The 20,978-nt window shown below is 58.0% G+C and overlaps 1 protein-coding gene across 3 annotated transcripts in view; it reads left to right on the top strand.

Moving 5' to 3' along the window:
* Positions 1 to 18,865, top strand: part of MOB2 (MOB kinase activator 2) — a 52,138-nt gene extending 33,273 nt beyond the window's left edge. For all 3 annotated transcript variants that reach the window (XM_061161233.1, XM_061161228.1, XM_061161222.1), the window contains exons 2-5: positions 4,978 to 5,138; positions 5,841 to 5,934; positions 17,505 to 17,629; positions 18,026 to 18,865. In XM_061161233.1, coding sequence (XP_061017216.1) covers positions 4,978 to 5,138; positions 5,841 to 5,934; positions 17,505 to 17,629; positions 18,026 to 18,318 — 673 coding nt within the window. In that variant the 3' untranslated portion in view covers positions 18,319 to 18,865. The remainder of the gene's footprint in view (positions 1 to 4,977; positions 5,139 to 5,840; positions 5,935 to 17,504; positions 17,630 to 18,025) is intronic.
* Positions 18,866 to 20,978: the final 2,113 nt, after the last annotated feature.

Raw genomic sequence — 20,978 nt, 5'->3', positions numbered from 1 at the left:
GGGGAGGAGTAGCCGTCCCCCTGCTCAGGTCTCCGTGGCGTGCAGACCCTGCCTGGGCCGGGGAGCGGATGGGCCCCGGGCGGGAGCAGCTGGGTGTGCTCAGAACTTTGCTTGGAACGAGGCTTTCCCTAGACTTCAGCCCTTCCAGCTGTCTGTGGGAGGCAGGGAGCCCCCAAAGCGGGTACTCAGCCCAGAGGGTCTGGGTGAGAGCAGGGGGCTCCCGAGACCGGCGTCTGCCTGCGGTGAACCGTGCCCGCAGCAGACCTGCGTCGTGCCCTCCTGAGCCCCCTGGACCGTGCCTTCGCCACCCCGGTCCCCGGGCAGAGTGCCCGGAGTCAGCGACGAGCGACCTTGTCCGGAGCCTGCCCTGGTCTTGTCTGCCGTGGGGCCTCTTTCCTCACTCGTCTCCCTCAGCTGCTCCACGGAGCCTCCAGCGTCCCACGTGAGAGGCTGGAGCCTCTCCGCCTCTTGTGCGTCAGGGTGCAAGTGTCCAGGTTGGGCATTCAGGAGCGCGGGGGGCTGGGGAGCAGACCTCCTGGGCCTTCCCAGGCAGGGCGTCCGCCCTGTGCTGCGTGCCCTGGGGGCCTGGCTCAGCCCTGTGGTGAGGGGGCCCCCGGACACGCTGCTGGCGGGTGGAGCACTGCCCTCCCCTCCTGGGAGCCGCAGTTCAGACGAGACCTGGCCGGCCTCGGTGTGTGCTTCTTGTGTTTGCTTGTGAGTTGGGTGCATCACAGCTCTTAAGTAAAACTGTCTTTTGCTCTTCTAATTCTTTGATTGTAATCAGGCTATGCAGGCCTCTGGGTGAGGGTCTGGGTGAGGCCCAGCTGTGGCTGCTGCTGGCCCTGGGGGAAGGACCACTGACGGGTGCTGTGACCCGCGGCCCGAGTTTCTGTGGTTACCGCCCTCCTCCCCCACAGGGCCGCCCCCGGCCGCCCCCCACCATGGAGGACTCCGCAGGGTTGCAAGCAGAAGCCCAGAGTGAGCTGCCGTGTAGAGGTGTGGGGTGTGGGGACGCTGGCTCTGATCAGGAGTGGTGACGCCCCCAACAATGCGGGGGGCTGCTGTGTGCGCCCGGCGTGGCGGGGGTGGCCGGACCCGGAGTGGGCGCCCTGGAGGCCACAGGCAGGGCCGGCCCTCCGAGCCGTCTGGGGGAGACAGGCCGAGGCCTGCCGCGGGACCAGGAGGACTTCGCACAAAGGTGGAAATTCAGCCAGGAGTGGGGAGGGAAGTCCCGTGGATGCGTCTCAGCGGCCGGCCCCCTGGAGGCTGCGCTGCCGGGTGGGCCGTGCCATGAGCACCCGGTGTGAGGACTGTCTCGGGGATCGGCCGCCTTCACGTGTCTCCCCACAGCGTCTAGCCGCTGCAGCCCCTGGGGATTTGATGGGGGTTTCGTGGGGGTCTTCCCGGTCTTCTGCCCCCACGTCCCTGCTCTGCGAAGGGGCTGGGCACCAGGGCCCGGGAGGACCATGAGAACATGGCCGGGGGCAGGGTGGTCTCCAGGTGTCAAGAGTGCAGATGCCCCAGGCCCGCTTGTCAGAACCTGGGGTCTGGGGAAGGGGTGCGCTCTCCCTGGGCACCTCCTTCCTCAGCCGCCTGCCACACCGCTCTCTCTGTCCTGGGCTTCGCTGTGGGGCCCACCCAGCACCCAGGTTTCACTCAGAGTCCACGTCCTCACGTCTCAGGAGGCTCGTGACCCAGCTCCCCTCCAGCCGTGAGGCCGCGCCCGGGCGGGCCGCCCGCCTCCATCAGTGCCTCCGCGCGCCCTGCTCCCGCGGCCCCTGGCCCAGACCGCCCCGAGCCCCCTCCTGGGGAATGCGCTGGCTGCGCTGGTATCTGTGTCGGCATCTGGGGAAGGCGGCGGGCCGGCCGGGCTCTGAGGGGAGAGAGGCGCGCCCCCCCTGTGTCCGCCGCAGTCCGGCGCCACCTTGCCGGCTCCGGCCCACCCGGCCCTATGCCTGAGGCCCCGGCCCCTCGCCCAGCACGGACGCCTACGCCTGACGCTGCCCGCCACTCCTGGAGGTCAGGACCTCACCACAGGTGTCCCTGTGGTGGCCCTTGGGGCGGCCTTGCCTGGGGCCGAGCCATCCATGTTGCCTTTGGAAGGAGTTGAGCTGAGCTGGCGGCCTCGGCTGGAGGGGCACCCACCACCTGCGGGCCTGGAGCCGGGTCCTCCCCACTGGCGCCTGGGTCACCGTGTGTGAGGGCTGTGGCTCCAGGCCTTCCCCTCATGGAAGGGACAGCACGGAGGCGGAGGCCCTTGGGTGTGGCCGGCCCTGCCAGCCCCCAGACCCGCCCCAGGCAGGCCCTGCCCTCTGTCCTGCCGCCTTCTGGCCAGCAGCTGTCCTCTCATGGTGGTGTGTGTGCGGGGCGCAGGTATGTGCGGGGTGTGGATGCAGAGAAGGCCAGGCCTGCTTCCCAGCAGTGCTGGAGCCTGGGGCCCAGGGCAGTTCTGCTGGCCAGCTTGAGGAGGGCAGGTGCTGACGGCGGAGTGAGCGGATGGGGAGGCAAGGCCTCTGACCACACAGACCACAGCCCAGGGCCCCCAAGGCCCATCTCATGGAGCAGAAGCCCAGTTCCTCCGGGGGGGTGTGTCCCCCAAGAACCAGAGACAGCGGGCACCCCTCGCCAGAGGGGCTGACCATCCCCCTGGAAGGGACATGTGGGCGCAGGGACACCATGCCCTGGGCAGGCCTGCGCGAGGCCCTGCGTCACCCCTGCATGGCACCCACTTCCTCTGCCCCTCTGCCCGACCGCCCATGTGAAGGCCCCCGGGGGAGGCTGCTGTGCGTGCCCAGGCGCAGGCCTCAGGGGCGGGGCCGTCAGGGGCTTCCCGGCCCGGGCTCCCCTCACCCCAGCCCCCGTGGACGATGGTGGCGCCCTCCACCCCCGCCACCGCCTCGGGGTGGCTGGCCCCAGCCAGATGCGCCACCTGGAGCAGAGGCAAGGGGGTCGGGTCAGCGGGGCCGGGGCACAGTGGACAGTCCGCCCATGGGCAGACGCTCGGGGGTGGGCAGAGCAGAGGGCCACCCAGGTTTGGAGGTGCACTCTGCGGGCTGGCCCCTGGTGCCCGGGCTGTGGACGCAGGCACCTTCCAGGCAAGCGCAGGCTTTCCGCCGGGTGGCGGCGGCTCCGTGGCGCAGACCCAGGCTCAGGAAGGCGCTCCACCCACCGATCCCTTGGTCGCTTCTGTGCCCGCTGAGGGAGCTGCACGGCCCCCAGAGGTCCGTGTCCACGCTTGTCCCTGTGACCCGCACCCCCCCCAGGACTCCCGAGGTGCCCCCTGCGTGTGCTTGTGTGTGTGTGTGCAGTGTCCACACCTGGGCCCAGCGCAGGATCCCGCGGCCCCCACCCAGTGCTGGCCGCTGCCGTGCCGCACCCAGAGGCCGAGCACACGTTGCCTTTTAAGGCAAAGATCTGCTGTGAGAAGCTGAGGGGAGAGCGTTTCCCTGGCATTCAGGGAGCATTTTTCCTTCCTGTTTCTCTTAAATAAACCACTAGCAACTTTTCAAAACAGAAGAACAAAAGGGGCAAGGTCAGGAGCTGCAGACCTTCCATCCCGTGTGACCCCCCCGACCTCTGTACCTCAGTGGGACTGGGGGGCGCACACAGTGTCTGGTTGGTGCCCGGGTCCTCCGTCTGCCCGCCCCCCACCCCCCAGCCAGGCTGCATCCCCCCAGGCCTGTGGCTGCCCCTTGCTGGAGGCCTCACTGGGCGTCTGTGCCCTCGGATGCCCCCCACCCCCAGCCAGGCTGCATCCCTCGGGCCTGTGGCTGCCCCTCGCTGGGGGCCTCGCTGGGCGTCTGTGCCCTCGGATGCCCCCCACCCCCATCCCAGATGGCCCGTCCCCAAGAGTCCGCCCCTGAGGGCAGCCTTTTCTGGCCGGTGGGCTCAGGCCGGCTGATGGACCGACCGTGTGTTTGCTCAGAGTCGGGATGTTGCCACTGGAGATCCCAGGCACTCGAGCCAAGGAAGGACACGAGTCCCTGCTCTTAGGAGCCTCCCCCACCCTCTGCGAGAGCCTGACCAGCCTTGAAACGTGGCGGGGGGGAGCAGTGTCCCCCCGTGTCGGCCCGGGGGGGGCCCTGCTCCGGACACGGCACACACTGGCTCCCTCAGCCCCAGCCTGTGGCAGACACGGGGACTCGGGTCAAACCCCGCCCGGGCTGGTGTCCCGGCTACGGCTCCGGGTCTGCTCCGTTGGGCGTTTCCTCCCTGGGGGATGTGCCGTCCCTTCCATCTCGGGCCTCGGGTGGGGGCGAGGCTGGCTGTAGGGCCACCGCCATCCCGCCGAAGTGGGGCAGGGCCTCCCTCAAGCCCAGGGAGCTCTGAGTCTTGTTGCTCATGTTCAGAGAACATCTCAAAGCCCTGTGTCCTCTGTTATACGGCATCAGACTCTTAACAGATGAGAAAAATGTTAGTGAGAAGTGGCCATTTTGTCAGATCTCTGTGACATCCGCTCATGCCGACGTCTGTCTGTGCCTGGAACCACGTGGTGCCCCTTAGCGAGTGTGTGGGCAGCGGGCAGGGGGGCCTGTGGGGACAGCAGGCCTCGGGGCGGCCCGGGGTGCCGGCACACAGCAGGGCCTCCACGAACGTGGGCTGCTGGCTCCCCTGTGTGGAAGGACGTCAGACAGGACCCTGTGAGGCCGCGGGCCCGGCCAGGTGGTGCCCCCGCCACGTGCCCCCGGTGCCCCTGCAGTGGGGGCCCGGGCCTGGTGGGGGCCGGGAGGGCTGCGGGGCCGTGGTGTCACACGTTGGGGGGTGAGCCGGCTCATGTGGCCACTCTCCTGTCCTTGGGTGGGCTACGAGCCCCCTGCTGCCTCGGGTTCCAGGCTTGGGCCTTGAAAGGGCAGGGAGGGCACAGGCGCAGGGCGGCTTCCGCCCACACCTGGGCCGCAGGAGCTGCAGCCCCCAGGGCCGGGCCTGCGGCCTCCATGCTTGCCTCCGCCGTGACCCCTGCCTCCCTTCTCTCTGCAGGAAGTCCAAAGCCAAGCCCAACGGGAAGAAGCCCGCCACCGAGGAGAAGAAGGTATACTTGGAGCCAGAGTACGCCAAGTCCAGGATCACGGACTTCGGGTTCAAGGAGCTGGTGGTGCTGCCCCGGGAGATCGACCTCAACGAGTGGCTGGCCAGCAACAGTGCGTGGGGGTGGGGTGGGGCCGGGGCGGGGTGGAGGGTGGGGCGGCCCCTCGTTTCCCCCGAAACCCCGGAGCTGGTGCTCAGCATCCTTGCGCACAAGCTGACTGACGCTGAGGCACGGGATGGCCAACCAACAGAGCCTTGGGGTCCCCGCAGAGATGGCGACTTGGTGGGGGTCCTGGTCACGCCGGGGGCGGGACACCAGGGCCAGGGAAGGCTGTGGGATGCAAGCGTGGTGGCAGGGCTGCGGTGGGGAGGGCCATGGCCTGGGGGATGGCTCCCCACACCTGCCAGCCAGGCTCGGGGCTCCGCTCGCGGGACACCCCCCGCAGGGCCGTGTGCCGGCTCTCCTTGGAGGGGAAGTCATCTCTGTGGCCGCAAGCTGGTGCTGCCGGCCATGTTAATGGTGTTCCTGACCAGCTGGGGATGCTAAGACTAGGGTGGGAGGTTTTCTACCCAGGCCTTCGTGGAGGGCACTTGGTCTCAATGGCCAGGGGCACCCTGCCCAGCTCAGCACCGTGGCCTGTGCCGCCCACCCCTGAGGGCCGTGCTGTGCTAAGGCTGTGGTCTCTGCTCTGTGGTCAGCACCAGCCCGCACACCCAGGGCCTGCGGAGAAGCTCCGGTCCTCTTGGGCCCGCAGGACACCGGAGACGAGACGGGCACCACAGTGAGGCTCTCAGGTGCCACCCTTCCTTTGCAGCCACGACGTTCTTCCACCACGTGAACCTGCAGTACAGCACCATCTCGGAGTTCTGCACGGGGGAGGCGTGCCAGACCATGGCCGTGTGCAACACGTGAGTCCAGGCCCGGCGCGGCCACGCCCGGGGCTCCCCTGTCTGACTCCACTCCTGCAGCGTCCCTGCTGAGGTCTCTGCAGGGCCCTTACCAGGGCTGCTCCCTTGTCCCCCGAGGCCCCAACCTGGTGGGGAAACGGGAAGCAGAGCCCAGCAGAGTGGGGGACCCGGGCAGCATGGGTACCCCTGGGCATGGGTGCCGGGAGCCAGCTGGGGCCCAACGGGCTGTGTCCTGGAGCAGAGACATTTCCACGGGACGTGCCCACCGTGCTCCCTGAGACCGTGGGGCATGTGCAGCCAGAGACACTTCCCGGCGCTGGTCCCACCGGCTGAGGCCCGACCCAGATCTCCCGCTCTGCGTGGAGGAGGTGCTGCTGGCCCATGGGGCTGGGATGCCCTCCCGTGGGCCTGCTCTCTTCTGGAAACGGGCACCCCGCTCCAGGAGCTCCAGGGCTCCAGGACACCCCGCCTCTGTGGCAGCTCTTGAAGCTACATGGGTAGGAGAGCCACCACGTGGCCCCAGGCTCACCCCCAGCCCCGGGGGCAGAAGCCACGGAAGCGGCCACAGACAGGAGGCTGCGTGGGCCGAGGAGGAGGCACGGATGCTCCTCTGATGGCTCCTTGTCAGGGTCACGGCCTGCATGCCGAGCTGACATGAGCGTGTGCGAGCAGCCAGCCTCCACTCGTGGACGTGCTGTGCTGCCGCGGGCAGCCTGGCTCAGGCCGGACACGGGGCCCTGCTCTTGCTGAGACCCCTGAAAGCCCCTGCCCCTCAGAGGGCATGACTGCAGAAGACGGCTGCTCTCCACTCCTTACGTGGCTAGAGCTGCTGATGGCATGATCAGGTGTCACTGTGTTCCCCAGAGAGCCACAGCCCGGCCTGGCCCGGGGCAGGTGCAGCAGTGCTGGGGGCACACGCGAAGTGAGCCCTGGCCCCTCAGTGGGACGGTGGCCTCCAGAGCAGATGTGGCCGGGCGGCCGGAAGTGGGCAGGGCAGGGCTGCATCGCCCTGCCTGCAGCCTGTGCGCATGAGAGGCCCGGCCAGGCACCCAGGCGTCAGAGGGGGCCTGCGGGCTGGCAGGTGTGGGAGCCAGGGTCCTTCTGAGGCACCACCGGGCACCTTTCAGGCAGCAATGTGCTTGAGGAGAGGCTCCTTGAAGGAGCCCAGGATTGGGTGTGAGGCAGACCTGTGTCTAGATGTTGGCTCTGCCACGTCAAACTTGGAGATCTGGAGATCTTGAGAATTCTGCTGTTTATTTTTCCTACCTGTAACCTGCTTTATATGGCTTTTGTAGATTTATATGAATGATTATTGTTGTTCATTCATTCAGTAATGCACAATTCTTTGTGACCCCATGGACTGCAGCACACCAGGCTCCCCTGTCCTTCACCGTCTCCTGGAACTTGCTCAGACTCAGGTCCATTGAGTCGGTAATGGCATCCAACCATCTCATCCTCTGTCATCCCCTTCTCCTCCTACCTTCAGTCTTTCCCAGCTTCAGGGTCTTTTCCAGTGAGTCAGTTCTTCCCATCAGATGGCCAAAGTATTGGAGCTTCAGCTTCAGCATTAGTCCTTCCAATGAATATTCAGGACTGATTTCTTTTAGGATGGACTGGTTGGATCTCCTTGCAGTCCAAGGGACTCTCAAGAGTCTTTTCCAACACCACAGTTCAAAAGCATCAATTCTTCAGCGCTCAGTTTTCTTTATAGTCCAACTCTCACATCCATACATGACCACTGGAAAAACCATACCTTTGACTTGATGGACCTTTGTCAGCATAGTAGTGTCTCTGCTTTTTAATATGCTGTCTAGGTTGGTTGTAGGTTTTCTTTCAAGGAGCAAGAGTCTTTCATTTCATGACTGCAGTCACCATCTGCAGTTATTTTGGAGCCCAAGAAAATAAAGTCTATCATGGTTTACATTGTTTCCGCGTCTATTTGCCATGAAATGATGGGACCGGATGCCATGATCTTAGCTTCTGAATGTTGAGTTTTAAGCCAGCTTTTTCACTTTCCTCTTTCAGCTTCTCAAGAGGCTCTTCAGTTCCTCTTCCCTTTCTGCTGTAAGGGTGATATCTGAGGTTATTGATACTTCTCCCTGCAATCGTGATTCCAGCTTGTGCTTCATCCAGCCCAGCATTTTGCATGATGTACTTTGCATATAAGTTAAATAAGCGGGGTGAAAATATATATCCTTGATGTACTTCTTTCCAAATTTTGAACCAGTCTGTTATTCCATGTCCAGTTCTAACTGTTGCTTCTTGGCCTGCGTACAGATTTCTCAGGAGGCAGGTCAGGTAGTCTGGTATTCCCATCTCTTTCAGAATTTTCCACAGTTTCTTGTGATCCAGTCAAAGGCTTTGGCATAGTCAGTGAAGCAGAAGTAGATGTTTTTCTGGAATTCTCTTGCTTTTTCGGTGATTCAGTGGATGTTGGCAATTTGATCTCTGGTTCCTCTGCCTTTTCTAAATCCAGTTTGTACATCTGGAAGTTCTCAGTTCATGTACTGTTGAAGCCTGACTTGAATTTTAAGCATTACTTTGCTGGCATGTGGGAAGAGTGCAATTGTGCGGTAGTCTGAGCATTCTTCGGCATTGCCCTTCTTTGGAATTGGAATGAAAACTGACCTTTTCCAGTCCTGTGGCCAGACTGGAACTGCTGAGTTCCAAAACTGCTCAGTTTCCCAAATTTGCTGGCATATTGAGTGCAGCACTTTAATAGCATCATTTTTTAGGACTTGAAATAGTTCAGCTGGAATTCCATTACCTCCACTAGCTTTGTTTGTAGTGATGCTTCCTAAGGCCCACTTGACTTCACATTCCAGGATGTCTGGCTCTAGGTGAGTGATCACACCATCGTGGTTACCTGGGTCATTAAGATCTCTTTTATATGGTTTTTCTGTGTATTTTTGCCACCTCTTCTTAATATCTTCTGCTTCTGTTAGGTCCATATCGTTTCTATCCTTTATTGTGTCCATCTTTGCATGAAATGTTCCTTTTATCTCTAATTTTCTTGAAGAGATCCCTAGTCTTTCCCATTCTGTTGTTTTCTTCTATTTCTTTGCATTGATCGGTGAAGAAGGCTTTTTTATCTCTCCTTGCTATTTTTTGAAACTCTGGATATATCTTTCCTTTTCTCCTTTGGCTTTCACTTTTCTTCTTTTCTCAGGTATTTGTAAGGCCTCCTCAGATAACCATTTTGCCTGTTTGCATTTCTTTTTCTTGGGGATTATAGAAAAAGCAAGAGAGTTCACGAAAAACATCTACTTCTGCTTTATTGACTACACCAAAGACTTTGACTGTGTGGATTACAACAAACTATGGAAAATTCTGAAAGAGATGGGAATACCAGCCTCCTCAGAAATCTGTATGCTGGTCAAGAAGCAACAGTTAGAATCGGACATGCAACAATGCACTGGTTCAAAATTGGGAAAGGAGTACGTCAAGGCTGTATATTGTCACCCTGTTTATTTAACTTATATGCAGAGAACATCACGTGAAATGCTGGGTTGGGTGAAGCCCAAGCTGGAATTATGATTGCAGGGAGAAATCTCTATAACCTCAGATATGCAGATGACACCACCCTTATGGCAGAAAGTGAAGAGGAACTAAAGAGCCTCTTGATGAAAGTGAAAGAGGAGAGTGAAGAAGTTGGCTTAAAGCTTAACATTCAGAAAACTAAGATCATGGCATCCAGTCCCATCACTTCATGGCAAATAGATGGGGAAACAGTGAAAACAGTGACAAACTATTTTCTTGGGCTCCAAAATCACTGCCGATGGTGATGCAGCTATGAAATGAAAAGACGCTTGCTCCTTGAAAGAAAAGCTGTGACCAATCTAGACAGCATATTAAAAAGCAGAGACATTCCTTTGCCAACAAAGGTCCATCTAGTCAAGGCTATGGTTTTTCCAGTGGTCATGTATGGATGTGAGAGTTGAACCATAAAGAAAGCTGAGCACCGAAGAATTGATGCTTTTGAACTGTGGTGTTGGAGAAGACTCTTGAGAGTCCCTTGGACTGCAAGGAGATCCAACCAGTCCATCCTAAAGGAGATCAGTCCTGAATATTTATTGGGAGGACTAATGCTGAAGCTAAAGCTCCAATACTTTGGCCATCTGATGGGAAGAACTGACTCACTGGAAAAGACCCTGAAGCTGGGAAAGACTGAAGGTAGGAGGAGAAGGGGATGACAGAGGATGAGATGGTTGGATGGCATCATCCACTCGATGGACATGAGTTTGAGCAAGTTCTGGGAGCTGGTAATGGAAAGGGAAGCCTGGTGTGCTGCAGTCCACAGGGTCACAAAGAGTTGGACACGACTGAGGAACTGAACTGAACTGAACTTCTTGGGGATGGTCTTGATCACTGCCTCGTGTTATGAACCTCCACCCATAGTTCTTCAGGTACTCTATCAGATCTTATCCCTTGAATCTATTTGTCACTTCCAGTGTATAATTGTGAGGGATTTGATTTAGGTCATACCTGAATGGTCTAGTGGTGTTCACTACTTTCTTCCGTTTAAGTCTGAATTTTACAATAAGGAGTTCATGATCTGAGGCACAGTCAGCTCCTAGCCTTGTTTTTGCTGACTGTATAGAGCTTCTCCATCTTTGGTTGCAAATCAGTCTGATTTCGGTATTGACCATTTGGTGATGTCTATGTGTAGACTCGTCTTCTTGTGTTGTTGGAAGAGGGTGTTTGCTATGACCAGTGCGTTCTCTTTGCAAAACTCTGTTAGCCTTTGCCTTGCTTCATTTTGTACCCCAAGGCCAAATTTGCCTGTTACTCCAGGTATCTCTTGACTTCCTATTTTTGCATTCGAGTCCCCTATGATGAAAACAATATCACTTTTTGGTGTTAGTTCTAGAAGGTCTTGTAGGTCTTCATAGAACTGTTCAACTTCAGCTTCTTTACCATTGCTTTTGGGGCATATACTTGGATTACTGTGATGTTGAACGGTTTGCCTTGGAAACAAAGAGATCATTCTGTCATTTTTGAGACTGTACCCAAGTACTTCATTTTGGACTCTTTTGTTGACTATGAGGGCTGCTCCATTTCTTCTAAGGGATTTTTGCCCACAGTAGTAGCTATAATAATGGTCATCTGAATTAAATTTTCCCATTCCAGTCCATTTTAGTTTACTGATTCATAAAGTGTCATTGTTCACTCTTGCTATCTCCTGTTTGGCCACTTCCAGTTTACCCTGATTCGTGGGCCTGACACTGCAGGCTCGTGTGCAGTACTGCTCTCTACAGCGTCACCGTTTCCATCTCCGGGCACATCCACAGCTGGGCGTTGTTTACATTTTGTCCTGTCTCTTCATTCTTTCTGGAGCTATTTCTCCACTCTTCTCCAGTAGCATATTGGGCACCTGCCGACCTGGGGAGTTCATCTTTCTGTATCATATCTTTTTATCTTTTCATACTGTTTATGGGGTTCTCAGGGCAAGAACACTGAAGTGGTTTGCCAGTCCCTGCTCTAGTGGACCATGTTTTGTCAGAACTCTCCACCATGACCCGTTCATCTTGGGTGGCCCTACACAGCATGGCTCATAGTTTCATTGAGTTAGAGAAGGCTAATGTGCTGTCTAGGTTTGTCATAGTTTCTCTTCCAAGGAGCAGATGCCTTTCTAGGAATCGTTCAAGATCAAGGAATGGAAACTCACACGAGTCAGTTTAAAGGAAACGGGAGGTTTGTCAGGCCCACAGAGCCGTGTGCTGTCTGTTGCAGGGCCATCAAGTCCACCCAGGGCCCAGGCCGGACACCCTTCTCCACCCTGCTGATGCCTGAAGGACTGGAACCAAAGGGGAGTTTGCAGTCCCAAAAGAAGGAAGGCCTGTGCCCAAAACACATTTGAAGACCTAACAGCTGAAAACTTAACAAATTTGGCTAAGACACAAACCTACAGATTTAGGAAGCCTAATGAATTCAAAATAGGATAAATCCAATGAATCCACCCCAGGCATGTAATCAAACTGCTGAAGAGAACACGCTGTAAGAGCCAGCAGAGCCAGCAGCTTCGCCCCTGCAGGGATGTGGTGGGGTGGCTGTGGCCATCCTGTCCCATCTGGGGGCCAGGAGGAGGCCCCACAGCATGGTTAAGGTGCTGCATGGAAACAGCAGTCTCCCGGGAGTTCCACATAATGTCCTTCAAGGATGAAGGTAAGATAGAGACAGCTGTCAGTGAAGGGAGACTTGGAGAGTTCACCTGCAGTGCAGTCAGGGAGGCTGTGCTAGGAGGGAGCATGGGGCAGAGGATGCGGGGCGACGTGATGGCCGCCTCTTCTCTTCAGCTCCTTGAAATACGTCTGGAAGGTGAGCAAAAGCCATGACCGTCTGACAGGTCTCCAGCGTGCATCTGCAGCACTGCCACAGGGTGGCCTGGGGGCGGGCAGAGAGCCCTGTGTGCTGGTCAGCTTTCTGACTCAGATGCGGAAGAGGTCCTGGGCGCCAGGTGCAGGGTGGAAACATCGGGACGCGCTTTGTAATCCTGTGAGCAACCTCTAAAAACGTTGCATGAGGGACATAAATCATAATAGATAAATTAAAAGGAAATAGAGTGGGGAAGAAGGCAGGAAATATAAGGAGTGAGAATCAAAGGGAACAAATAGCAAATGATTGTGAACTTAAATTCAGACAGATCCGTCATTGCAGTGAATGTCAGTGGTGTAAACATGCTAGTGACAAGACAGAGACCGTAAGTCTGGATTTTCAAAATGAACCAGCTGTACAGGGTATATGAGAAACTCCCTTTAAAGCAGTGACATTGGCAGGTTGAAAGTGAAAATATGGACAAAGAGATGCCAACAAAACATAAGTCAGAAGAAAGCTAAAGTGGCTGCACTCATACGGACAAAGCAGACTTCCAGTCAGGAAGCACTGACCTTGAATGCGTCTGTGCCAGATAGCAGAGCTTGTACACGAAGCAGGCAGACAGAACCGAAAGGACAAGTGGTAGGGTTGGAGATTTCAACATGCCTCTTTTGGTAATATACAGACTAGTGGACAGAAAGCCATCAAGAATTGGAACTAAATAGCACCACCAGCCAACTGGACTGAATTGACATTCACTGCACCCTCAGTAGCAAAATTCACATTCCTTTCAGGTGCACTGGGATTATTCACCAGAGGAGGTCACGTCCTGGCTCACAAAACGGACCTTAGCAAACTAATCAGAGGTGCAGAGTAAGTTATCTGACCACAATTAGTTACGTTTGAAATCAGTAACAGAAAAGTCTCCAAACATTTAGAGATCACTGTACTTTTTTTCCCTTGCCACGCTGTGTGGCATGTAGACTCGTAGTTCCCTGATCAAGGCAGATCGAATGTGCCCCCTACGTTGGGCACACAGAGTCTTAACCACTGGAATGTCGGGGACATCCCAAGAAATTAACGCACTTTCAAATCGTCCATGGGTCAGAGAGGAAGTCTCCAGGGAAATTAGAAAACGTTGTAAACTGAAATGAGAACGCAGCATATTTGAACTGCATTTGAGATGCAGCTAAAGCAAGGTTTAGAGGATTAAATGCTTATTTTAGAAGAAGAAAGATCTCAATTCAACCTCAGCTTCCATATTAAGAAATGAGAAAAAAAGAAGCATGCGTGTGGTTTATATGTGTGCTGTCGTGTCCAGTTCTTACAGCCACAGACTGCCAGGCTCTGTCCATGGGATTTTCCCAGCAAGAACACTGGAGTGGATTGCCACGCCCTCCTCCAGGGGGTCTTCCTGATCCAGGAATCAAACCTGCATCTCCTGTGACTTCCTGCATTGCAGATTCTTTACTACTGAGCCCGTGGGGAATCCCAGAAAAAACAAGAGCAAAAAACAAAACCCTAAATGGAGCAGAAGAAAAGAAATGGTAAAATAAGAATAGAAGCCACTGACATGATTGTTTCTGAAAACAATAGGGGAAATTAATGAAACCAGAAGCCGATTCCCTGAAAAGAGAAGTAAAATTGAGAAACCTCTAGTAAAACTAACAAAAGTAAAAAGAGAAAAGATACAGATTATCAATATAAGGAGTAAAAGAGGAAATAACTATAAACCCAGCAGAAATTAAGAGGGTAATAAGGAAGCATCAGAAAAATCTCTGCATACGTAAATTTAACAGTTTAGGTTAAGTGAATTAGTTCCTTGGAAAGCACAAAATATCACAATTGACCCAAGATGGGTAATGAATGCAGTAAGGCAAGAAAAATGAATAAAAGTCATTTAAATTGGAGAAGAAAATAAAACTATTTGCATACAGCATGATTGTCTATGTAAAAAAGCCCAAGAGCTCTGGCAAAAAGTTGAATCAATAAATTTAGCAAGCTCAACACACAAAAAAATCAGTCATAGTTTGTATACTAGCAGTGTACAACTGGAACACAAAATTGATACAGTTTTATCATTTACAGTAGCTCCAAAAACAGTGAAATACTTAGATATGGACTTAAGGAAACGTGTACATGCTGGAAACTACAAAATGCTGATGAATGAACCCAAAGACCAGCAGCGTAAATGGAGAGACACTATTCATGGATGGGAAGACAGCATACCAGAAGTATAGATTCATTTAATGCAACTTCAGTCAAACTCCCAGCAGAGTTTTTATCCATAAATAAGCTGATTATAGAATGTACATGGAGTAGCAGAATCCCTAGAATAGCTACAGTGATTTTGAAAAAAGAACAGTCAGATCAGTAGAGTCCAACAGCGCTGTGCTAAGAGTTACTATAAAACTGTGGTAATCGAGACTGGGGGCTTGGTGACGGAAGAGGCACAGAGGTCAGTGCCACAGAGCAGGGTCCAGAAATGCACCCCCACAAACACGGCCCCTTGGTGTTTGGCAGGGATCAGAAGCATTCAGTGGAGAAAGGATAGTCTTTTCACCTAAAGCTGTTAGAAAAACCGGTCATCCAAATGCCTCTTTCTGCCAGAGTTGACTGGCACAAGATATAGTCTGTTGATGAAGGAGAATCAGTAAAGTTGACTTTGTCGAAATTTAGAACTTCTGTTCTGTGAAAGACACTGTTGAGAGAAAGGAAAGACAACTGCAGACTAATCAAGAAAGGACTAGTGCCTGGAAGGGATGAGGAACCCTCACAGCTCACAGTGAGAAATCTGGTTATGACTGAGCACAGGACTCAGACCGGCCACGGGGGAGGACCCGAGCAGGACAGAGGAGCACCAGCAGCAAGTGGAGAACACGAATTCAGACTTGGCTGTGGGAGCGTCTGTTAGCTCCTCGCCACGTGCTGGCGAGGATGGAGGGGCTGCCGGTGGGGCGGCCATTCCGAGGACATCTTGGTGGCGTTCCTACTGTGGACCCGGCGCTGCTGCTCTTGAGCATCCACCCAAGAGAAACGGGAACTGGAGCTCATACAGACACCTGCCCAGGAAGGGTTTCGCAGCCTGACCCATAATTGCCCCAAACTGCAGGCCACCCAGGTGTCCTGCCGCAGGTGACGAGATGGACTAGTGCATCCACATAGGAGTCCATCTCAACGAGGAAAAAGACAGGGTGGATGGCAGAGCCGGGCTCCGGACATCACCTGGAGTTCCTGTGGACACATCGCTAATGTACGGAGGACTGACCGGCAGGCCAGGGGCCGGGGTGGGAGCTGTGCCTCGTCACGTGTCCTCTGTTGGGGTTAAAACCCGTCAGGCTGCACGCCAGAGCCAGTCAGCTTTACTGTGAGACAGTGCAAAAATAAAACGAGAACGAAGAAAAGGAGTGCTGAAAGCAGAGGATCCCAGCTGTCACGGAGGCAGGGCAACCGCAGCAGGGCCCCTGAGGACCTGGTCTCTCGGGTCTGACCTCATGGAAGCTCTCCTGGTTTCGAGCTGCAGTGTTTTTCTGACTCTGGCACTGGTGGCCAGGGACATCTGCACCAAACGAGGCTGGAGAATCGCTGGGGTGGAGCTGCCCTCTTCCCTGCACTGGCCCCAGGACCCCAGGGGCCGCTGTGAGGGGAGGGACAAGTCACCTGTCTTCTCTCAGCGCGTCCTTGGATGGGGCAGGGGCCCGGGCAGGGGCCAGACAGTCAGCAGGGCCACTCTGTGGTGGGGAGGGCTCTGGATCCTTGCTGGGTGTCTGCTTTCTGGGGGCCTGCAGGGAGCTCGGCAAGCTTCTCAGGACTTTGTCTGACCTGCTCCGGGGCCTTGTGGGGTGTGCGGGTGCTGGGCTCTGCGGGGCAGTGTGGGCGCAGGCATGGCAGGGAGGCCTTGCCGAGGTGGAAGTGGCTGGCAGGTGTCGTCTGCCTTCTGCATCGGGGAGGCCGGAGCCAGGTACCCAGTGGCAGTCAGGGCTGTGTTCCCTTGTCCACAGAGGGGTGGCCTTTTTCCTGGTGGCCTGCCTATTTGTTGTGGGCTGTGTTCCTGTCTTGCAGCCTGACCCCATCATCCCGACCAGGGGCACAGATGAACTCACAGGCAAAGGGGGTGGAGAGCCCCGGTTCCTGCTCGAGGAGTGGGGGTGGGCAGCAGGGCTGTTCTGAGGTCCCCTAGGCCATGTCCTTTCTTTTGGCCATGAGACCTGGAGAGCCTGCTGTCCTGACAGCAGGTCTGGCCAGGTGCTGGGAGGGGGGGCCCTGGGGCTGTCACCCAGGGGTGCCTAGTGAGCTCAGGAAATCAGGGCAGGGTGCTCAGGGCCAGCCTGGGGTCCTGGCCTGCGATTAAGTGGGATGGTGTCGGGGAAAGCTGTCTGTTCTGTAGCCCAGTAAAGACAGTGAGAAGGCGGTGCGGTGCTGGTGGAAGTCTGTGTGCAGCCTTGCCGTCTGGCTGGGGCAGGGTTGGCGCCTCGGCTGTAGAAGGGGCTGCCCTGGTCATCACTCACTGACCCAGGCAGCATGCAGTTCCCCCCTCCCCGCCATTGGCTCCGTGCAGCCCTTGGCCAGCCGCCTGCAGGTACAGGGCCCCCTGCTGGGAAGACTGGAGCCCACCCTGAGGCGGGAGGGGAGAGTGGGACTTGGCGGCCGCAGGGGCTGATGTCTGAAGGACGGCCAAACAACAGTGTTACGTGAACTAGGATATGTGCTGGGCTGGGGGTCCACATCTCCCAACGCCCTGACCCACTCCCACCTGAGGACTGCCCGCCCTACCCCCACCTGCTGGGGAAGTTTCTGAGGTACCCAGAGACCGAGTGAGTGTGCAGAGGCCCCCTCGCCCAACCTGGCCCAGGGCGCACGTTTGGCCCCTCCTGGGGGCAGCAGGAAGCCTCCCGTGGAGAAAGTGAAAGTGTTGGTCGCTCGGTCCTGTTGGACGCTTCGTGGCCCATGGACTGTAGGCTGCCGGGCTCCCCTGTCCATGGGATGCTCCAGGTGAGAGTGCAGGAGAGGCGACAGGCCCCCGTCATCTCTTCTCCAGGGGGTCTTCCCGACCCTGGGACCGGACCCCGCTCTCCCGCACTGCGGGCAGATTCTTCACCATCTGAGCCACCAGGGCAGCCCCGGACCCTGACAAGCCCAGGCAGGGTCTCCGGGGAAGGACGGCAGCGCTGCCGGTCCCCTAACCTAGGGGGAGGCCCGCGCGGAGGGAAGCGTGAGCGCGGCCGGCGGCCCCGTCAGCGCGCGTGTCCCCACAGACAGTACTACTGGCACGACGAGCGCGGCAAGAAGCTGAAGTGCACGGCGCCGCAGTACGTGGACTTCGTCATGAGCTCCGTGCAGAAGCTGGTCACCGACGAGGACGTGTTCCCCACGAAGTACGGTGCGTGTCCCCGCCCCGCCCCGCCCGTGGCCCCGCCCACTCCAGGCCGCGCCGGGGCCAGGGTGGAGCCCAGACCCGCCCGAGCCGCCGCGGCAGCACCCGGCCGGCGGGAGGTACCATTGCCCAGGCCCCTCCTCTGCGGCCGGGGCACCGAGAGCCCTGGGCGCCGGGCCGGCTTCAGCTGGGTCGCGGGCCCCTGGTCCCAGAGGCGCCCGGTCCAGCGGGGAGAGCACCCACCGTCCGGACCCCGCGTGGCGCCCACTCACTCGGGCGCTGCAGGCGGGCACGCAGGGCGGCCTGTGGCAGGGGAGGGGGGCAGGCCCCCGGTCCGGGCCTGGGGACGGTGCCACGGCCTTCCTCCCCCGGGGCCGGGGTGGTGACCCGGCCGTCCCGCAGGCCGCGAGTTCCCCAGCTCCTTCGAGGCCCTGGTGAAGAAGATCTGCAAGTACCTGTTCCACGTGCTGGCGCACATCTACTCGGCGCACTTCAAGGAGACCCTGGCGCTCGAGCTGCACGGACACTTGAACACGCTTTACGTGCACTTCATCCTCTTCGCCCGCGAGTTCAACCTGCTCGACCCCAAAGAGACGGCGGTCATGGACGACCTGACGGAGGCGCTGTGCGGCGGGGGCGGCGGGGACGGGCCGGGCGGGGCGGCGGGCGCACAGAACCACGTCAAGGAGAGGTGAGCCCGGCGGCGCCCACGCCGGGGGAGCGGCGGCGCGCCGCGCGCGTCCGTGTCTGTGCGCGCACGGATTGTGCGCACCTTGGACTCCGCTCGTCCGTGGCAGACACTTCCGGGGCCGCCCGTCCGAGTCTCCCTCTAGGGTCTTCCGCGTCCGCCCCGCCCCCGGCTGGGCCTTGGCCTCCGGGGAGACACGCAGCGGGGCGGGGGGCCCTTCCCCGAGGCGGGGGCCGCAGGCTTCGCTTCCGCCGCCCTTGGTCTTGGCTCCGGTTGGACTGGCTTTTAGAGACCCTAGCCTGGCTTTCTCCTCTCTCCGCCCGATCTGGACTCACTCTGGCTCAGGGCCGGCTGGAGGGCCAGGGAGGCCGGGTGTCTGGAGCTCCGCGAGCTGCAGTGTCTCCCTCCGCTGCCCTCACTGCCCAGGAGGGGCCCCGGGCCAGCCAGGGTCCGGGCCGCGGTGCCCGGGGGGCGGCCTGTGTGGAGCCGCGGCCGGGGGTTAGGAGAGCCTGGCGTCCCTGTGCGGGTGTAATAAAGAGACTTCTCTCAGGTCAGCTCCTGTGTGTGTCCTCAGCGTCTCGGTGCAGAGGGCGGCCTGGCCGTGTGCCCTGTTCCTCACATGGCCCGGGGCAGCGCCCTCCCTTGCAGGCCAGCCCAGGGAGCCCTCACTGACCACAGCTGTGCTGGCTGAGAGCAGGTGCTGCCTTCCTGCCAGGGCCCACCCCAGACTCCTCTGCGGCACGCGTCCAGGGGTTGCTGGGAGCTGGGGGCGGGGCTGTGTTCCGAGGGTCAGGTCCCCAGGGGTTCCGGACCCTCAGTCTCCCTGTGGTGTGCCCTCTCCACCCGGGCAGCAGGGACCCTGGAGTAGGGGCCGCAGTCGGCCAGAGGTGAGCGTCCTGGCCAGCTGGCACAGAGGCTCCGCTGCGGGGGCCACCTCTGGAACGGGCAGCATCACTTGGGTGGGTGTAGGATAGCTGGGGGGGTGGCAGGGTGGGGGGTGGTATGAACAGCCCTGGAGCTGGTCCAGCCCCCTGTGGGCAGAGACGCGGGTTTCCCGCAGGGCCCTGCACCGTCCCCGCATGTTGACTCCTGTCATGCGCCCCTGCCCCCTGCCAGCCTGTGCCCTGCTGGATCCTGAATTTCCAGCCCTCCTGACGCTCAGCTGACCTCAAACTCAGTCATGGCCAGCAGACCCTTCCTCTGCTGCCCTGGCATGTCACCAGCCCCCAGGCCTGGCGGGGCCAGCTGCTCCCTCCACCTCCCAGAAGGACAGGCTCCTAGCTGACCACCCTACGCCCACACGCAGGCTGCAAGAGCTCTGTGCCTCTGGGAGGCCACAGCCCCTCCCAGGCCACCCACCCTGCCCGTCCTGCTCAGCTCCCCTCTGCCTCCCGGCTCACTGTGAGCCCTTGGCCCACAGGCCGCATGGGCTGTCCCCCTCCTCTTTGGGTATGGATCTCTGAAGTAGAGGCCTCCAGACGCAGGGGAACTGGACCACGGCTGACCTGGCACCCAGGGAGGACCCTCTGGGGGAAGCCGGAGGGAGGGTGGAAGGGAGCCGGCCTACTGGGTCCCCAAATGTCCGTGCAGCAGGCTTGTGAGCAAGCAGCTTGGATGTTTAGCTGAGGAGACTCCAGCCAAAGTGTCAGAGGTGCAGCCTGCTTTCTCTGTTGCTTATAGCAAAATACACGTTGAGAGACTGAGAAAGAGCTAGTGACAAAAGGGACCAAAACACTCGATGGTCTAAGAAGTTCTCAGCCCAGCCCGACGAAAAAGACACTAGAATGAGGAGATTGCCGGTCGGGAAATGCCCCCTAGAGAAAAAGCCAAGGGTTGCTGGGAAGCCTTTCGCTGATAACTCGGAACATGAACGAGGGCAGAGATTCCATCAGAGAGTCTTGGAACAGACCTCAGTCGTCCCGGCAGAGCCGGAAACAGGAAGGATCTCGGGAGGATCTGAAGGAGCCTCTTGCCTTAGGGAGAGAACCCCCACGACGTACCACGATACCTCCATGGTTCTTGAGAACTTCATTCCGTCACAAACGCTGCCAGCGAGGACTGAAGGGGGCAGAGGGTTGAGTGGGAGGCTGTTGGACTCACAGCTCTCTGGGCAGGACACAGGCTGATGGAGCCTCAGCTGAGAACGCTGGCTCCTTTTCTCTAAAATGAAGGGCTGAAGGGGGCAGAGTCCTGGGCGTGGAGCCCTCAGCTGCAGAGGGCAACTCCCAGGCCTTGCTGGGCACCTCCCTCAAGGGGTGTGCCCCATTGGACTTCGAAATCCGCCTCCTTCATTTTCTCCCTTTTTGTATGGAAACACCCGTACCTGGCCTCTTGTACCTGTTCTACTGTTGTATTTTGGAAGTAGATGACTTCTCGTCTCAGAGGCCCAACATGGAAAGGGGCAGTTCCCCAGCATGTGCCAGGACAGTTCACATTCTGCGTCTGGCTTTTACCTGGTTCAGGTGGTTGAGGTGAGGTTTGGGGTTTGACTTGACCTTGCAGTAGGTTGAGACTTCAGGAAAGCTCAGGAGACTGGTGTGTTTTACACACGAGATGGATGTGGAACTTGCTAGGGAGCAGTCTGCAGTGGGCAGAGTAACACACCCTCCCCCCAAAAAGGGTCCACCCCCACGTGCCTGGAACCTTATGGCCTGCTACCTTCCCCAG

This window comes from Dama dama, chromosome 2 (assembly GCF_033118175.1).
Source record: "Dama dama isolate Ldn47 chromosome 2, ASM3311817v1, whole genome shotgun sequence".
NCBI classification, from domain to species: Eukaryota; Metazoa; Chordata; class Mammalia; order Artiodactyla; family Cervidae; genus Dama; species Dama dama.
Note: the sequence above shows the minus strand (reverse complement) of the source record. Positions and strands in the feature narration are given on the sequence as shown.